Source organism: Sycon ciliatum, chromosome 7 (assembly GCF_964019385.1).
Source record: "Sycon ciliatum chromosome 7, ocSycCili1.1, whole genome shotgun sequence".
NCBI classification, from domain to species: domain Eukaryota; kingdom Metazoa; phylum Porifera; class Calcarea; order Leucosolenida; family Sycettidae; genus Sycon; species Sycon ciliatum.
In genome coordinates this window covers 18,377,987-18,398,542 of record NC_088649.1, presented here as the reverse complement: position 1 = coordinate 18,398,542, position 20,556 = coordinate 18,377,987, and the positions used below count along the sequence as shown (strand labels likewise).

Here is a 20,556-nt window from a genome sequence, read left to right as displayed (position 1 = left end):
AAATTAACTGCACTGTTGTCTGTGTTTCCCAGGCAAATAGAAAACAGCAATATACCATACCTTGCGGCAAACTCTTTTCCGTACCACAATGGCATCCAACAATTGTAAGTGCCAGTACTTATTTTTCGTGTTTAACCCATTCTGTGCTAATGACGTCTATAGACGCCATGCACGCTGCATGCCAAACGGCTAAGGACGTCGATATGTTGCGATATTCGATGCGCTTATTATTTTCGCATTTTTGTTGTATCTGGTTGTGCTGTGTTTTCTGGTCTGGTGTCTTTTATATGGTCTAATGTCCGTATGAGTATGGTATGACGTGGGCCAGATATGAAGTGTGGTGTATGCAGGAGTACATGGTGTGGATGGCGTGATCGTTGACAAATATGGTGTGTGTGGTGCATGTAGGAGTAAGCGTTGTTAGAGAGGGTGAGATTTTGCTTCCGTCTGTGAGAGTGGGCTTGTGTACTGGTTGTCGTGCATGCGTAGTGTATGCGGAGCATGCGCTGTGTGGGTAACGCTTGGATTTGAGAGAGAGGCATGATTCATCCACGGTGTCATTGTCTTGGTTCTCGTCACGTGTGTCGCACGTACTGGTCTCCTATTGGTCGTTTTGGTCTGTTCGCTCTTTAGTCTGTTTATAACTGTTAGTCGTTTATGATTTCGTTGTCTTTTCCCCTGTTCTTCCGCCTACTTCCATATCACTGGTACCAGTATTTCCCTATTTTCAAGTGAAAGTGTAACCAGGAGTCGATGAGTGAGAGGGTTGTGTGGTGCCGGGGGAAGGGTCCACAGCCCACGGGTGGGTTGTTCACGTCATGAGTTTTGAGCAGTAACATAGCCTTGTAATTTGGCTATTTTCAAGACGATCATTTGTGGCGTCAAGGGATGATTACCCTCGTCTTCTGGGATGCTGGCATGGCTAAGTGGTGCTGCCCCAAGAACTCTTTTAAGGTGAGGTAATGTTGGCTTGATGGAGTTTTGTTCGTAGCTTGTTCTTGTACGCTGTGCCGTGGCTCGTTTGTAGACCCATAAATCGTGCCAATATTGGGCCAATATTGAGGGGTGTGCCAATTTCATGGTTCCCCTCAAAAGATTTTGCGCGGGCTTTGGAATGTCGATCTACACCCCAAAGCAAACCTACCTGCAAAATTTGAGCGAAATCTGAGAGATCGACTTGCACATATGTTCTGGTTTTCTCAGACATGCTCTCTTAAGGACAATTCTTAGAATTTTAACCGAACCTTGGATAGCCTTCTGTTGCACTATAGCCAGATCTCCTCCCTGCACAGTCCGAAGGCATTGAGTAGTCTCTCTCACCAAGCCTTATATTTTTATTTTTATTTTTATTTGAAACTAGGAGGGAGGCAGAAAATATTACAAAAATTGTATCGTCTCGCATGCATCTACGCAAGAGTCACCACCAGCCAATTAGGACATGAGTCAAAAGTATTGAATTTTTTTCTCTTTTCAGGCAGTTCACTTCCCCACCTGATCCTTTGTATTTGAAGTTCTCCCAAACCTTTCAAAAATTATTATTATTATTATTATTGAGCCATAAATAAATGTAGAAAGGAAAAGGACATATGGATACGAGTTAACTCTCCATCACTGTAACTGGATGCTATATACAGTCAGTTGAAGTGCAATAACTAGGCACAAAACTGACAAGAGTACTGAGACATTCGACGTCCTGACACCTAGCTTCAACACATCTCCGTAGCGCTAACCGACAGCCTTCAATATTATTATTATTATTATTATTATTTGGAAAGGATTGGGAGAACTTCAAATTCAAAGGATCTGTCGGGGAAGTGAACTGCCTGAAAAGAGAAAAAAACGCCAGACCCACCAGGACTCGAACCTGGGACCCTGCTTGTCATGAGCAATGCTCTAACCACTGAGCTATGGGACCAGGCTGAACCCAGAAGGCGCTGACAAGTTTTTCACTCCAAAGGCAGCTCACAACACGTGCCACACATACTGATGGCACTTGGGTCTTTTTCCCTCCCCCCAGGGGACCAACCACGGTCAGTTTCTGGAAACTACCAGAGGTGAAAGAAAGTGATTAAATTTGGAAAGGATTGGGAGAACTTCAAATTCAAAGGATCTGTCGGGGAAGTGAACTGCCTGAAAAGAGAAAAAAACGCCAGACCCACCAGGACTCGAACCTGGGACCCTGCTTGTCATGAGCAATGCTCTAACCACTGAGCTATGGGACCAGGCTGAACCCAGAAGGCGCTGACAAGTTTTTCACTCCAAAGGCAGCTCACAACACGTGCCACACATACTGATGGCACTTGGGTCTTTTTCCCTCCCCCCAGGGGACCAACCACGGTCAGTTTCTGGAAACTACCAGAGGTGAAAGGAAGTGATTAAATTTGGAAAGGATTGGGAGAACTTCAAATTCAAAGGATCTGTCGGGGAAGTGAACTGGTTGGTCGTGGTTCCCCGACAGATCCTTTGAATTTGAAGTTCTCCCAATCCTTTCCAAATGTAATCACTTTCTTTCACCTCTGGTAGTTTCCAGAAACTGACCGTGGTTGGTCCCCTGGGGGGAGGGAAAAAGACCCAAGTGCCATCAGTATGTGTGGCACGTGTTGTGAGCTGCCTTTGGAGTGAAAAACTTGTCAGCGCCTTCTGGGTTCAGCCTGGTCCCATAGCTCAGTGGTTAGAGCATTGCTCATGACAAGCAGGGTCCCAGGTTCGAGTCCTGGTGGGTCTGGCGTTTTTTTCTCTTTTCAGGCAGTTCACTTCCCCGACAGATCCTTTGAATTTGAAGTTCTCCCAATCCTTTCCAAATTTAATCACTTTCTTTCACCTCTGGTAGTTTCCAGAAACTGACCGTGGTTGGTCCCCTGGGGGGAGGGAAAAAGACCCAAGTGCCATCAGTATGTGTGGCACGTGTTGTGAGCTGCCTTTGGAGTGAAAAACTTGTCAGCGCCTTCTGGGTTCAGCCTGGTCCCATAGCTCAGTGGTTAGAGCATTGCTCATGACAAGCAGGGTCCCAGGTTCGAGTCCTGGTGGGTTTGGCGTTTTTTTCTCTTTTCAGGCAGTTCACTTCCCCGACAGATCCTTTGAATTATTATTATTATTTATTATTGTTCAGGTTTGCGTAATAGAGATAAAATATGTTGTTTAGCAAAAGTAATACCTCGTTCCGCCTCTGCATTTCTGATTGCCGAGAAGCATATCGTAATGAGCTAGCGGTAAATATATATATGAATATTCAAATATTAAAACACGGCTGGTTTGCTAGGAATGAAATTCTATTGTTGAATATTGAACGCAGCTGGTGATCATGGACAGGGCATAGGAACAGGTCCAGCAGGTCCGGCGGCCGCCGGACCAATGTTTCGCCAAAAAAAAGGCAGCAAGCTCGTTTTCAATCATGCGGAGGTCAAGGATCAAGTGCTACTTAGGGGGCGGTCACATTGAGGGAACAATCCTCAGATTATAAACGGGGAATAATTTGTTCTGCTTTTCATCACGGCCACACTGCATACGCACAACGAAAAAATCTCACTCACGCGAGCAATATTTTTGTCACCATTCGCTTCTGGCGGTCTGTCCGCCCCGCTCCTGGGCCAGAGCTGCATCAGCACAGCCTCTAGAGTATCGCTCCACTTCAGAACGCAATAAAAAACAAGGAAACTCAAAGAAATCCAGTGGAAGCCGCGGATGATTATAAAATTCGGCGGAAAAGCGGGGCCTCGAGCTGATTTTCATCGAGTGGATTAAATCTCTCAAATCTCCCGCTCAGCGGCAAATATCCATGGTGACCACGGATTTTTTCAAAATTTTCCCTCAGTGTGACCAGCCCCTAACGCAGTACAACCCGCCAGGAAAGGCTCAATCACCTGATCTGATGTTCCTGAATGTCCACAAGAAACTGCTGGACGGCTAGTGCCAGAAGAGTACGGCACGGTAATTTGCGCATGGAAGTGAGCAGCAGCTCTCCCAATTCGGACAGTTTTAAGTGGAAATTTGTCAATTCAAATTAGGGCTGATACGATTATACCGGATAATCGAGTACTCGTTTGATAACTCTAACGATCGAGCAATCGTTTAGATTACCGATTACGATTATTTTACCTTTTTTAAATTTTTTAATTTCTTATACGCGCAGTGCATGCAGCGAAGAGTGTCTAGTACAGAGTACTACACACTGCACGCACTGCGTCGCAGCCGTCCAGGATGTAGTACACGCAGTGCATGCAGCGCGAGTTCAAACATCGAGTACAGTCCTAGTGTAGTACAACGTCAACGAAGCTGGAGTATGAAGCTCGAAGGTCAAGTTTGCTTCCGGTCTACATACAATCATAACACTTTTTTTGTGCAAAATTTTGTACATAATTATTACCACTTTTGGCCATTCCACGTACATATTCCCGGTGCGGCCTCTAAAGATTATGATCGAATGATCGATCGTTATGATAAAGAGTAATCGATTGGGCTAACTGGATGATCGTTTCAGCCCTAATTCGAATACATCTACTTGCTTCTGCATGCACTTCAGGAGTATACTACTGTAGTATAACCTCAAGTCTTCCATGATACCACGGTATCTGTCCATAACAATCCTTTGACAAGTAAAATCGCCCTCTTCACTCAGTAGAGACAGTCAAGCGAGCTGTATTCCCGGTGCCGAAAGGCGGGCTCACAACCCCTGTATGGCAACTTCCCCATGTCTAACCTTCAAGACGAAGTGAATACTGTAGTAGTCGTACTGGGCGGAGTTAAATTAAAAAATCGCGACCTTCACGAGCTAAAAATCCGCCCGACCATTGGAAATCTGCTTCCTACGCCCTGTGAGCGGTGTGCGATACACACCTCTTACGTGACACTTGACACAATCATCATCGTAATTTACACTATATGCATTAGCACCTGTATTGCTGTACTGGTATTTAGAGGGCTTCTGATTATTGATGATGGCAGAGTTATCCTGGACAATACAACCGTCTCACTGGTGGCAGCGGCTAGATTCAACGCAAGGAAGAGGATGGCAGCGAAGTTCAAGCACGAGTTTGGAGCATCCACAACACTGAGCGAGTGGAGAGTGTTCGTCGCTGCATACGGGAATACAAAGGCTCTCAACGACAAGCTGAAGGACGTGTCAGGAGAGGCCAAACTATGGGCGGAGGATAAGGAGTTCCGGGCTCGAATGATTATGCAACAGCTCCGGGAGGAACCGCTATTGTGGCTGAGCCAGGACGAGAACAAAGATGCCCTTAAGGATGATGAGGAAGTCATGAAGCTGCTGGAGTCACGGTATGGCCACACTAAGGCCAGGGTGGCCTACATTAACGATTTCGAAGAATCGTTCCAGGAAGGGAGAGAAACGACTCCAGCTTTCCTCAGTCGTCTACAACAGCTGGCTGGCACTGCATTCCCGAACCTCTCGGACGAGGCTTGGCGGGAGAGAGTACTATCAAAGTTTGTGCGCAGTGTGCGGGACCAACGGCTAAAGGAAGAACTACAGGTGTTTGGATTCATCAAGGAGGAGACGAGCACGGCCAAGGCGTACGAGGAAGTGCTGTCCAAAGCGACTAGGCTCGGGTCGTGTTGGCGGGCAGCCGAGGATAGTAGGACCTCACAGGCGAGCGCAAACATCCTGCAGACAGACCCTGTGGTGAATGAGCTAAGGACCCAGGTCACAGAGTTGAGAGAACAAGTCGCTGCACTGCGTACAGATGCCACTCGGACTCCACAGACGGGAGACGACCAGGACCGGGCAATTGGAAATGCTGGTCTGTGGGTCACAGAATCACAGAGGAGGCTGGCGGGACTGCCCGTCGAGGAAGAGGGAGTCACCAACCTGGAGGCCACGGGCACACGCCGAGCAGCGTACGAGCCGGCCCAGCCTGCAGGCCGGCGGTAACAGAGGGCAATATTTGCAGACTGAGCCGAAGACCCAGTACGTGCAGGGGTTGCGACGGAGTCCGTTTGTGTGTGCGCAGATGGGGGGTCAAGAGGTGAGCATGCTCCTGGACACGGGTGCAGACATCAGCTTAATCAGCAAGGCACACCTCAGCGAACACCAGAAGCAGCATATACAGCCAACATCACAGTCGAACCCAAGAGCTGCGTCCGGCAATGTGGTCAAGGTGGAGGGTGTGCTACGGATGACGGTTCGGATGGGTAGGGTCATTGTCACCAGCCACCCGTTTCACGTAGTGACAGACCTGGTGGTGCCCATGATAGGAGGCGCAGACTTCTTGAGTCGGCTGGGAAAGCAAACCTGGGACTGGCCAAACAGCACGCTGATCACGCAGGGACACCACCTGAAACTGGAAACAGTATATCGCAACTCCCGCCCTCTAGACCGAGCACACCGGCCAACAGGAGTGTGTAGGGTCATGGTGCAGGACGCGATCAAGGTTAAACCGGGCGAGGAGGCATTGGTCCCATGCACATTCACGGTCGGACGCCCAGTGCGGAATACCTCCTCGAGCCAACCATGGCAAGCAGCAACGACACAGTCAGAGCAATGTGCTGTCTGCTGCGTCCCACGGCATTCGGGGCCACGGTACGCATGGTGAATGCAGGGAACAGTGAAGCAGTACTGCAAAAAGGAAAGGTGGTGGGAATAGCACGTGCTGAATTCGAAATGTCGCTGCAGAACCCGGCGAAGAGTGATGAGCCGAGGCGGCAGGTAACGGGGTACAAGCTGGATGAAAGCCTACAGGACAGCAAGAAGCAGGAGATTCAGGAGCTGGTCAGCGGATATGGCGATGTGTTCTGGGCGGAAGGCGATCAGCTACCGACGGCAAGAACTGGCATCCAGCATGAAATACACCTCAAGAGGGATACAGCACCACAGTGGTCAAGACCTCGTAGGATGGCACCGGACGCACGGAAGGAGGTGCGGGACGAAGTCGAGTACCTCATTCAACAGGGACTGATCCGGGAGTCTACTTCGCCATGGGCTGCTCCAATAGTGGCTGCTCGGCGCAAGAATGGCCGACTGAGACTGGCAATGGACTACCGGAGGCTAAACGCAGACAGTCATCCCCAGCATCACCCACTGCCTCTGATAGACGACTTGGTGGATCAGTTGACTGAAGCGCAGTTCTTCTCCACGGTTGACTTGAAATCCGGCTACTATCAAATGCCCATGCGTCGTGAGGATGCGGCCAAGACTGCCTTCGTCACACCGGATGGCCAGTATGAATGGACTGGTCAGGGCACCCCGTTTGGCCTATCGGGAGCCCCGGCGACTTTTCAGCGTCTGATGTCAGCGATTCTGGGCGAACTCAATTGGACGGCTGCGCTATGCTACCTAGACGACGTGCTGGTATGTGGACGCAGCTGGACGGAGCACAACGGCCGGTTGCGGGAGGTGCTCATTAAACTCAGGTCGGCTGGTGTACTGCTGAACCCCGACAAATGCTGTTTCGGTGTGCGGGAGGTGGAGTTCCTTGGGCACGTAATAGCAGCAGGCACAATGCGCATCTCCGAGGCCAGAACTCAGTCGTTGCTCCGCACACCTAAGCCTACAACTGTTACTATGCTCCGGAAGGCTATGGGCGCCTTTTCATACGTTCAGTGCTGGATCCCAGGCATGGCGACCATTGCAAAACCGCTGTACGAAATGATGAAGAGTCCTCGCAGCACGCTGCTTCAATGGAGTGAGAAGGCAAGTTTAGCATTTGAGACGCTAAAGCGACAGGTCGCCCCAGCACCGGTTTTGCAGTTACCGGACATGAAGAGGCCGTTCATACTAGTAACGGATGCATCGGATGTCGGTACCGGTGCAATGCTGGCACAGCGACGAGACGGCAAGCATCTAGCGCCGGTAGCGTTCTTCCACCACACATTGACGCAGGCAGAGAGGAACTACCCTGTCACGGACCGCGAGCTGCTGGCAGTGATCCTGGCCATCAAGAAGTTTAGGGTCTATCTCTCCGGCCAGCCATTTGACCTTATCACCGACCACGCGGCACTCAAATGGATCAACAGCCTGGCAATGGATGAGATCCATGGGCGACGTGCACGATGGCTGGATTATCTACAACAGTTCCCGATGAGACCCATCCACAGGCCAGGAACTTCACCCGAACTGAGTATGGCGGATTTTTTGTCCCGGATTGGACACGCCGAGCTACCAAAAGTCATGCAGTGCCTAAGCGTTCAGCAGGAGGATAGTAAGAATGACGGCATCCACCAGCTCACCACGCTCTTCTCCATCCAGGAACTGACCGAAGCACAGCACAAGTGTCCAGCGCTAGGCCCGGTGATGAGGGAGCTGAGGGAGCCGGGCTCAGTGGGCTCGCTGGAGGAGGAATCTAAGTGCATCCTGAGGAAGAGGGCACGACTGAGGATTGGCACGGATGGAGTCCTGCGCTACTCGGATTCGAAGGGCAGATCTACGAAACAGAAGCCACTGGGTCGGAGGAAAATCCAGGTGGTGGTTCTACCCTGTTCGTTGCGCCGGAAGTTCCTAGAGCTGGTGCATGATGCACCGCTCAGTGGTCACATGGGCCGAAACAGGACGAACGACCGCATTCGGGACATAGTATGGTGGCCCTTCATGTCAGAAGATGTGGCAATGTACGTGAAAGGATGCGCAGCTTGTCAGCGGCACAAGCGCCCCAAACATCCGGACAAGGCGGAGCTGCAGAAGACGGATATACCCGCAGCACCTTTCGCACGGATACAGGTTGATTTCGTTGGCCCATTTCAGCCGTCTGTGCCGGATCAGTTTCGCTATATCTTGGCCGTACAAGATGTATTGACGCGATACGCGATACTTATCCCTACAGCAGACGCCACGGCAGAGACGGCAGCGAAGGCCCTACTAGAGCATTGGGTTATGGTGTTCGACATTCCGGTGACCATCCAGAGCGACCAGGGCTCACACTTCCCAGGAACGGTGTTTCGGGAAATGTGCTCAGCCATAGGCATTCGGCAGGCATTGAGCAGCCCGAACCATGCCCAGTCTAATGGTCAGGTCGAACGGCAGAATCAACTGATCGATAATGTGGGCTGTGTGTGTGATGACAACCCAGCGGCATGGCCAGAGGCAGTGCGTTCCGTACAGTATGCGCACAACACGTCAAAGAATGCTACTACCGGCTGCTGTCCATACGAACTCCTGTTCCATCAGCACCCCAACAGACCAGAACAGTTTGCAGTACCACAACCAACAGGACAGCGACTATCACGTGCGGTGGAACGAATGGACAGAGTTTTCCAACGGGTGAAGCGCCGGATCAGCGATGCTCAGGAGGCCAGGAGGGTGAGAGTTGGCGGGAAGGCGAGGTGTGGATATGCTGTTGGTGACACCGTGAGAATCAAGCTCCAACCTGCACAGCGCACGAAAGGAAAGCTTCACGCACACAAGTCTGAATTGTATACAGTTGTGCACAGGACTCGCAATACCTACCTGGTGAAGCCTTGCGGACCCAATGCCCTTACTCGCACGCTACAGCGACACTACAATGAGCTAGAGGCCGCACCCTCTCAGCGGTTGAGCTGGGAGCACAGTAGCAGCACCAACGAAACGGGGACGGAGGGGGAGCTTGACGTTTCTCCAAGTGGAGCTGCCCAGGAGACAACCCCGATTCGCAGGAGTGGAAGAGTTAGACGGCCAACCAAGTTTCTGGCAGTAAACCCCCGGCGGGTCCGTTATGGATCAAGCTCGGCCTGTAGTGGCGCCGAAGCGGATGCGTCGGACGATAACGAGAGTGCGGGGGAGGTCTGACTCTGACCTGAGATGCTTGGTGGCGAACCAGGCAGGTCACATGAATGCTGGGTGGGAGGCCGGCTGTCGCGGAAACATTTTCTTTGAGTCGGCATGGTGTGCCTCCATTTTGAGTTAGTGTTTATATTGTTGAGTTTGAGTGGGGGAGTGTGAGCGGTGTGCGATACACACCTCTTACGTGACACTTGACACAATCATCATCGTACTTTACACTATATGCATTAGCACCTGCATATCTGTACTGGTATTTAGAGGGCTTCTGATTATTGATGATGGCAGAGTTATCCTGGACAATACAACCGTCTCAGCCCCTGATGGACTGGAGTTCTACAAACCAATGCCCTATCATTCACTTCCACAACTGGCTCCAGGCACGCTTATCGCCAGCCATCTCCCTCAAGTTCTGCAAATCTTTCGTATTTGCCATGGCAATATGCTTCCCTGCCAGGTCATGTTTATTATTATTATTATTATTATTATGTCTCTTTCCCTCAAACCAGTTATTATTATTATTATTATTTTATTTATTTTACTAGGGTGTTTGATTGTTGTAGCGAGGGTGGTGAGTGGTCGGCCCCTCTTGCCTGGCCCAGTATGCGCCAGCTAGCTCCCCATTGCTTTTCGTGGAGGGGTGTCGTAATCCAGTCGAAGCACATGTTCCAGCATGGACATATGGCGTTTCTGAATCATCCGGGAAACCGGCACTGCCTGACACCTGGCATATAGATCAGTGGTTGAGATGATAGTGGGATACTTAATTCCGAGCAGATTCCTTAGCTGTCGGCGATGAAAGGCATCGAGTTTGGCCCGGACAGCTTCGGTTAACCCCCAAGTTTTTTATTTATTTTTATCGACATATCCGCGGCAAGCCGCTTGTGTACAACGGCATGGGAGAGGATAGCAAAAATGAAAATATATTGTTGGGGAAATCCACGTTATTCTCGAATATACAACAATGACGGGCGTGGGGTTATACCAAATTCCCATAATGTGGAAGTACGTCATTATTGTCGAAAGCACTAGGTGATCTGCACTCTACAATGTGACCTGTGCGATTATATCGTTAAATGATTGCCTGTTCCGAGCCACCAATCACAGTGTCTCCAGGTCCTTCAGACTCCGGACACGCGACACGCGATGCGACGCGATCTGCGACGGACGCGTGCGATGCGAACTCGCGAAATACCATTCACAGAAGAAGTCAGTGATGCGACAAAATCTTGCTGATTTGGCTACATCACCATGATATTCGCGCGGTTTGATCCAACTTGTACAAATTTATAGGCAACTCTTGAACCTTTGTACAACTTTGCTGTAGAAAAGGTCAAAATCGTACGCCAAATCGCTTGTCGCATCGCAAAAGTTGAACCAAGCTCAACTTCTGCGATGGCCCAGTTGCGGCAGTTGCGTGGGGTGCGACAAGGCTGCGATTTGGGGTTTTCCCGGTTTCGCGCCTGTCGCATCGCGTGTCGCATCGCAAAAAAGCTTCTGTGAATCCCGCTTTAGAGATCACAAGTTTCTGTGGGGGTCAATAATAAGAGAGTGATAATAAATAATAATAATAATTTTTACAAGAGGTCGGAGGCGGATAATACTTTAATAACGAAGGTACGTGTTGGGTCGTAAGTATCCACGCAAACACACAACCAGTCAAAATAAGGCACTTGTCAAAGTATCCGAACGTTTTCGGTCCCTTCTCATCAAGGATTTTACTGGGAATGGCTCAAGTTGGAAAGACTAAAACTTATTACTCATCGAGGTGTTAACAATGTAACTTAATTTGCTCACTATGTTCTTGTCACTATTATTATTTCCTTCGAGTTTTGTGTCGTGCTGAACTTGATAATTGTCCACCTTGTCATGAGTGTTGTTATCTCATATCTTTACGCTATATAAGTTTTAGTCTTTCCAACTTGAGCCATTCCCAGTAAAATCCTTGATGAGAAGGGACCGAAAACGTTCGGATACTTTGATGAAGAAAGGAAAAGGACAAAATGTTACGAGTTATGACAAACTGTCCACCAACGTAACCAGATCTTATACAGTCAGCAAGTGCGACAAAATGGCACAAAACTGACAATTGCTGACTGTGTAAGATCTGGTTACGTTAGTGGACAGTTTGTCATAACTCGTAACATGTTGTCCTTTTCCTTTCTTCATCATAACTATAATAATATTATTGGCTCACCATCCGAGTTCAAATCATAATGATATTATGGTATTTGGGTAATATAAGATAGTATTTGGATGTTTGATGATATTCCATTTCCAGTTGATATTGAGTTACACATTGTTTTGGTTGTTGTCGTGATTGGTTTTTGAGGAGAGAGAGAGAAAGAGAGAGAGAGAGAGAGAGAGAGAGAGATAGAAAGGGAGATAGAAAGGGAGAGAAAGAGAGAAACATCGGGTGATGAGCAAATTAAGGAGATATATCCAGTTTGTTTTGACAAACATACATTTTGAAATTTTCTTCGCAGTGTACCTTCCACCATGGAAATTTCTTCCTTAGGGGGGTACCTTGCAACCTAGATATGGCTTGTTCCAGTCATGCTTTAGAGCCATACCCTGTTGAAGTAGTGGCGGGATCTGCTCTGCAACTGCTGCAACAAAAATGATTCGATCTGAGAAAGCGTGAGACGGACAGGCTCGGTTGAATTTGGCGTATTTCAAGCCTTTTGAGACGAAGATGGAATTCTTTTGGGAGATGTACGTCGCGGCAAAGGACATGGTTTCCGACTTCTGGCGTCTCGTGAAGCCAGAGATCATTTGTCATGTCGGCAACCTAACCGTCCGTAAGCTTGTGAGTAGGATCCAGTTCTGCTCGATGTGGTAGATCGCAAACAATTTTGATATCGCACAAATTGAACTCTGCATCATGCGTACAGTATTTTATATTTGGAAAATCGCAAAGTGCCTCTGTGTGGCCGTCCTAATATGTCCTCTGCCTTCTTGACTGAATGTCCACTTCATTTGAACAACAAGCACAACAATCGAGGACGGCTTTTCAATGAAAAATACAGCTATACTGGAGCTGGAAAAAGGACGAAAAACGTGCTCAGGATGAGACTCGAGCACACGCGTACTCTCCCAGCAGTGGATGTCGATCATAGATGCGTAATTTGTGTGATGATAACAACAGCTGTTTAGTAGCTTGTAAACTGCTTGTAACAATCAGTCCTGTACTGTAAAAGCCATTATTCTAACGAGGCGCATATATAACGATTTCCCAGAAGTGACTAGTTTACGTGTACCAAAGGTAACGATTCTCACTCATTCTCAACGCTCAATAGGGCAGTATGTATCGATTTCTGTATAACGATTTCTATTTTAACAACAGGTTTCTCCTCGTTAACTCGTTAGAGTCAGCACTTCATTATAATTATATAATATTATGGCTTTTACAGTAATTGTAACAAACTGCTATTTAGCGCTCTGTGACAAACGAATGATTCAGTAATTCCAACAGAACAAGCACAGTAGATAAATGATTGTGCCAGGATGAATTTATCCTGTATCGCATCGCAGTTTGCGATGTAAAATCGATCTGTCACCGTGACGTGCAGAAAACTGCGATACATACAGGCTATCCATGCCTAGCCTGGTCTGCCAAGTAACATGCGTACAGTGCAGTATAATTATGTGGTGCAGGTACTCTCAATCTGCGTGCATATGTACGCTTCATTTTTTGTTTGCAAATCGGCTTTCAGGTATCACTCTCAAGAACGACAATGTGGGAAACACCCAACCTTCAAAGAAAAATGCCAAACAAAATGAAAGACTGCTACACAATTGTGATTATCGTATAGCAGAAACTACTATCCAAAAGTATGACAGTAAATTCATCCCTGTTATGATACACGTACATTCTACAATTCCTTGAGTTTTTTGCACTTATTCTGTTTCATAGGCTTTTTATCAATGCGAGCCTAATGACCATTGATAAGGATGCTTTCAACACCCTGCCAAATCTTCAGACTTTGTGAGTACTGTCCCTTTGATAACTGATGACGAGATAACTCGACCGAAAGTGTGCACTGTATTCCCGATGACGGGTTTAACTATCATGCTAGTGCATGCATTTATGCAGTGCATGTACAACCGTGTTTAACTTATCGTTACTCTGGTGTCCTTTCTCTAATCATCGCAAATGATAGCTCCCTGGAAAGCTGAGGAAATACGCTTTCTTCTGGCATACCACTTGATATAGCGCGATGCGAATTTGCAGAGCGCCGAAGAGCCAAACACGAATACGCTTGAAGTTTTTGACAAATTGCATGTGCAGTGATCACTGCCACAAGCAGTATTTTCCAAAGCGTGAACATCCCCTGTGGCTCAACACTGCAAGGCGCATAGTCGTGCCCAAAAAATTCGTTTGAACTTCGTTTGTCGTCGGTTTTTTTAGTGCCGACGATGGGCTCTTCCGATTACTCTCGTGTTCACGCAATCAGGCCTCTCACGTACATCCCACTTACACCACACTCAGAAGACCAGATTTTTACTCTTACTCCAAGAAGAGTCTCAAGAAGAAGCAAAAAGAAGGACAATAATGTGTACAAACTGTGCATTATCTCTAGAGAGAAGATCAGCAGCTTGCCGATGAGATCAAGATGAACAAATACAGCTTCTGGTGAGTGAAATGAGAAAAGACTACAGCTGCGTACTCGATCTAAGGCACAACTTAGTGTTGTAACTCGCTTTTCTCTGCCTGCTCCCAGTCCCGTGCCATCTCCACACTTGTACAAAGGGGACGACGATGACTACATTTATAAAGACTGTTTATTGACACGACGAAGAAACACAACTAGACAAGACGAACTCAAGACGAAGACATCATGAACTCAAGACGAAGACAGCTTTTTACACCACAGCAACACGCGCATGCACCAACATGACGTACACACGACGTACACAAAATAACGTACTACAACATAACTCCCTCCCAAGAGTAGAATCGTCCTCGATTCTAATAATAAAACAGAGTAAAAAAGAGGAAAAGATCACACAAATCACTCAATCATACCACACCAGTCACACCCATAAATAAAATACCTCTGCCTGCACTGCAGATTACAAAAATCTGTCTGCCCACCCAGAACACCAGCCACGATCGCTGTCACACGTGTAGGAACTGATAACCTCAAAAACTCTACTTCACACAACACACCACCTCACGATCACGCAACAATTCTAAAAATGTGAGAGCACAAATCATAGGAATAACAAAAAGAACAAAATCCACTGGCTCTGTGGGGGCCTCTAGTTATCCTCATAGAAGAGCAAATCAAAAAACAAACAGAACACACGCGCTGTGCGGGCGCCTCTTTACCCTCGAGGAGAGCAAATAATAAAGAACAAAATGTTGGGAGAACAGAAAAATACACAACTCACATACTCATCACGTTCACAACAACACACGTACCCTCTCACCAACGAAACTCCTCACGCCGTCTGCCATGCCGTCCGCCATCTCAAAGCGCTGCTCAGCGTCCACATCCTCACACTGCAGCCTTCACCTTCCATCCTTCTTTTTTTTCTGTTTCAGTTTTTCTTCTGGGCACAGTTTTACGTCGTGTCCGGGACCATCCGTCCTTCTTCTTTTTTTAAACTTTTCTTCTGGGCACAGTTTTACGTCGTGTCCGGGACCACCAGTGACGACGACTGCCAAGAGACGGGAGAGACGAATGATGAAGGACGAGGACGACGGACGAACTTCTTCAAGACGGACAAAACTGTGACGATAGGACGACTGGAGATGACATCGGAAACTGGGAGCGAAGGCCACGCAGGACGAATCCAGAAGTTGAGATTTACAAATTTCCATTACCGCTGCCACCAATGTTGTAACTCGCTTTTCTCTGCCTGCTCCCAGTCCCGTGCCATCTCCACACTTGTACAAAGGGGACGACGATGACTACATTTATAAAGACTGTTTATTGACACGACGAAGAAACACAACTAGACAAGACGAACTCAAGACGAAGACATCATGAACTCAAGACGAAGACAGCTTTTTACACCACAGCAACATGCGCATGCACCAACATGACGTACACACGACGTACACAAAATAACGTACTACAACATTAGTATGTGCCCTAGTGGGAATACGTATAGTAGCATGCAAAGTGAAAACAACCCGCAGTCACGGTGACTCTATGCCTACACGGAGTGCAGTAACCCCTGCTCCACACGCACACATCTACGTAATTCGAGTACCATGCACGTTGCGCACGGGTATCTAGCTATGTACTACAGCGTAGGTGTGCACCTGCGCCGCCATGCACACATCTACCGCAGTCGCGCGCAAAGACTGGTGAGTCCACCTCACATGCTTCCTTTTGATGCTGAGGTTTTCAGTTGTCCTTGCAGCCTCGTCTGGACTCCACAGATGTGTTCTTCCGCGTCTGTTGACCTGTCCCCCGGAGTTGCTTTTGTCAAATCTCCGTTCAAGTGGAAATCATAGTCAATTGCTTGAAAGTTTTCTCCCGCATTGCAGCGAAGAACAAGGTCTACTTGCAACCTTTGAAAACTGGTCTATTCTCCTGAACGAAGGACCACAGCTGTGCTGAAACACCGAGTCGCAGTGCCCGGCACACTCAGTGTATGCTCCAGAGCCGGGTTAGCCAGGTCAGCGACCCGGTTAGGGGGTAGAACCAGGTGCTCACAGTCCATTCAGGTATCCTAATTTCGTACACCCATAATCTCATGTTATGTTATTGTTCAACTCGGATGGTGAGCCAATTAAATTATGATGAAAAAGGAGAAGGACAAAATGTTACGAGTTATGACTAACTGTCCACCAACGTAACCAGATCTTATACAGTCAGCGAGTGTGACAAAATGGCACAAAACTGACAAGGAGTATTGAGAAATCCGGCGACCTGACACCTAGCTCCAACACTTCTCCAAGGCGCAAACCAACAACCTTCCAACTTGGATGGCTCAGGTTCGGAAAGGTCCAAGAGGGGAAGGAAAGCGCAACGAAGAAGAGCACGAGCTACGCATCACGGCAACAAAGAATGCCGAAAGTTTTGTTATTGTGTTCGACTCAAATATTTGACGGAGGAGACACTGTGGTATGATCTCCAGGCATACCAAATTTCAAGGGTCTACGATAAGCAGAAGTCCCATACTACGCGAATGGGTTTTCGAGTATCCATACGAAATACAAATTGGGTTACATTTCATGCAAAAATCAACTTTCCCAGGACCGATTTCCAGCTGAGAGCTGAGAATGGCCAGAGGTAAAGCATTTACAGAGAACCACCAATCCCTGCAGAAAGGTTGACACTCCTGGCATCTCAACCACTGTATTCCCCGTGGTTTTCACAGCGCAGCTACTGATCTGAGCCGACTAAAACACCATGCCTTTCGTCAACGAACTACGCTTTTGCACTGGTGCTAGGGAGCGGCACATGCCAAACATATTGCTTCGGTACTTTCGTCGTAACCGAGGGATAGCAAGTCAGCAATAAGCAGAAACATGTGTGTAAGATATTTCGAGGATTCTCGCAAGTGATCTAGCATCTGGAAGAACCAACACCAACACCCCTGTTTTACAGACTGTTCCAGACCACACAAGTACTCCAGCTGCTGCAGGAGGTGCAGCATCGTCCCCACTTTCTACCACTCGTGATGATGCTGCAGTTATCTGCTCAAACATTCGCGTTGTACTGCACACTGGAGGCGTGAATGAGAATCAACACGATCTGACCGACCCACAATACCAGCAGTGGCTGCTAGCCGTCTCATCCAGCAGTAACCAAGCAACTCAAGTTGTCTCATTGACAGCGTTACACTTATAGGCCGTTGTTTTGTACATTGATATACACATGCATGTATGTATGTATGTATGTATGTATGTATGTATGTATGTATGTATGTATGTATGTATGTATGTATGTATGTATGTATGTGTGTATGTATGTATGTATGTATGTATGTATGTATGTATGTATGTATGTATGTATGTATGTGTGTGTGTATGTATGTATGTATGTATGTATGTATGTATGCATGTATGTATGTATGTATGTATGTATGTATGTATGTATGTATGTGTGTATGTATGTATGTATGTATGTATGTATGTATGTATGTATGTATGTATGTACACACTAGTCAGAACAACAGATGGCTTGATCAGTCACAACTTAAAGTTTCATGCCATCTCAGGCACTCATCAGGTGATATGAACATCAAGAAAAATAACCCACTATTTAAAGCCCAGTATGGCGGGACAAGGATAACAGAAAGCGCTAGGGGCGCTATCAACTCATATCCGATTCAGTGTCATAGCCAGTAAGGATCGCGGTACTAAGGTGATAAAGGATAACGGTGATAAAGGTGATAAAACTGAGCTGGCCTAGCTAGTGAGTTCCGCGGTGCAAAGATGATGATGGTGACAAGGCGGCAGAGAGCTATCAACTGGCCCTACTGCCTGGAGGCAGGGTGCCGAGAAGATCATGTTATCGGTGTTGACAGCATGAGCCGTTAATAACATACGAAGCCAATGAACTGTCAGGGTGGTTACGGAGCAGTGATTCGAAGCGAGAAACAGAGAGGGGTGTGTGGACAGCAGGACATGCGCTTGTGAAATCAGTAGAACGTGAAGTGCAGGGAGAAATATGTACAATCGCGGGAGCTGCAGCCAAAGCAGCAGAATTACTGGCGCCTACCGCACTTAGATTCGTTGTGGTCCTTGGACCCGCAGCGGTTGCAGACATGGGCGTACTTGAATGTGCTGAGACTGCAATGCCCAGCGTTGAAGTTCCAGCAGATCGGTTGGCCATTAGACACCGTACGGACTCCATTGAAGGCTTGCTGGTTGTTACGTTGCGGACGAAAGGGATACTGGCCGCCTCCTATGATGGACGAGGCGGCAGGACTCACATGTGGGCCTTGATCGGCTAGTCACGGACATTTGCCACAGATTTATGTCGATGACGTCAAAGAGCTTGCCTGGCTGAGCAGAAATGGCAGAGCGAAACTGGGTGTCGTACGACAGCCTAGCCTCCGGATAGTATTGCCTGTTGGCTGCAACAATGGTGGCTTGGTATGAGAGCATCTCCTGCAGGTGGGACGGGTTGGCAGAACACACGACGTTCATGAAGAGAGTCCATGCCTCCAGCCATGTCGGCAAGTCGTTGACGTGTCGACGAACGGGCTGCGCCGCTCCACCTTCCACCACCTCCAGAGACTGGCCGCCACTGCTGAACTGCAGCTGAAGCTGGCGTGGGGCAGAATACGAGGTGGAGATAGTATCGGGCAGCAGCTGGGTGAAATCTACAAAGTCACCCTTCAATATTTTCTCTCGTATAGTCTGGGTAACGGAGAGATTACCGGCGTTGGAAGACTCCGCCGAAGGTTGAGTTCCAGCGGATCCAGGGGCAGTGATGGTGGCCAGCATTGGAGCGATCGCCTCCGACAAGGCAACGGTGACGGCGGAATGTACTTCCTGCCGCACAAACTGGCGCAAATCGTCATTCCTGCTCCGGTCCGGGATCTGGGGAGTCGGAGAAGCTGCTGCAACACTCTCCAGATCCTGCTCTTGCTCCTGCTCCTGCCGCAAGGATGGCGTGGCCGACGGAGATCGAGGTTCCCGTGCCGCCAAGCTCGGCGTGTCCTGGATACTGAGCAGCAAACGGGCAAGAAGCTGGGGCTTTGTTCCACTCGAATTCAGCCCACGGCCTTCCAGCTCGGCCCGCAAGTCCGACACGTTCATACGGCGTGCTTCAGAGGTAGACAACATGTTTGTCGTGCAGTAAACGGCTGCGAGGAATCTACAAGGAGTCTGAATAATTAATTCTATTCTCGGCAAACAAATTCCGGTTGCTGCTCAGTGACACTGCAAAGGAAAGCGCAAGCCAAAGTCAGCGCAGCAAGAGCTACCCCGTCTTTGATTGTACGGTACGGGACGGGACAGGTACGGGACAGGTACGGTCGAGGGTAATACGACACCATTTACCGCCTTGATGACGGCAAAAAAAAGAATAGGGATGTTATTAATTTTCAATTTTCCTATTTTTTTCAGGCATTACCTGGGATTAGAACCCGCGCTATCGCTCTACATGCATTCCCCCATACACTTCGCATTCATACTCATTCTTCCAAGTTGCTTCAAGTTATGTATGATCTTGCGTTTGAAAGCCCTATTTGAATACTAGTGCGGCCAGCTGTATGTGGCCAGCTGTGTTTGATTGTACGGTACGGGACAGATACGGGATAGCGCCAAGCGTGACACAAACACACAAACACACAAACAAACAAACACCAAATTAAAGCTGTCTGGACCCTGGCTAGCGCCAGACGTTACTGAAGTAACGTCTTCTACTTAGCTACGGGAATAATTATTATATTGATAAGGCGTACAATGGGGACAATTACACGTACAAGATGAGAACGTGCGTATACAACGAGGACAGAAGAGCCGCCTGTACATAGGAGTCAAAGACAGCGCAGCAGTGTGTACCACGGTTCAGCAGCATGTACTACAAAGAGACACAAACACAGCAGCATGTACGACACGCGCAGTCACACCTACAATGAAGACCTACAAACGCAGCCGCCTGTACAGCAGAATTATAGATGAAAATACAAGCATATTCCGCGGAAGCCTACTTGTCGCCGAGTTTGTAGTTTTCGGCTTTCGCTTTGTAGGGAAGGAGAAGTTGTAGCTGATTTCTTGCTTAGCCAATGCTGTACCTGTACTGTCGTTCGGCTTTACATGTAGCCACTGGCCAAGAAGCAATGATGGGTGTCTCTATTATTTCTATCGCAGCGATCGCTGATTCCTTTTGGTTCGGAAACCAACCAACTCTGGTCAATTATTAGTTTCCTTGTCTAGT

At 48.1% G+C, this 20,556-nt stretch overlaps 1 protein-coding gene across 2 annotated transcripts in view; it reads left to right on the top strand.

The window, feature by feature from the left end:
- Positions 1-20,556, top strand: part of LOC135821148 (uncharacterized) — a 127,467-nt gene that overhangs the window by 25,719 nt on the left and 81,192 nt on the right. For both annotated transcript variants that reach the window (XM_065334212.1, XM_065334211.1), the window contains 2 exons: positions 33-104; positions 13,617-13,688. In XM_065334212.1, the coding sequence (XP_065190284.1) occupies positions 33-104; positions 13,617-13,688 (144 nt within the window). The remainder of the gene's footprint in view (positions 1-32; positions 105-13,616; positions 13,689-20,556) is intronic.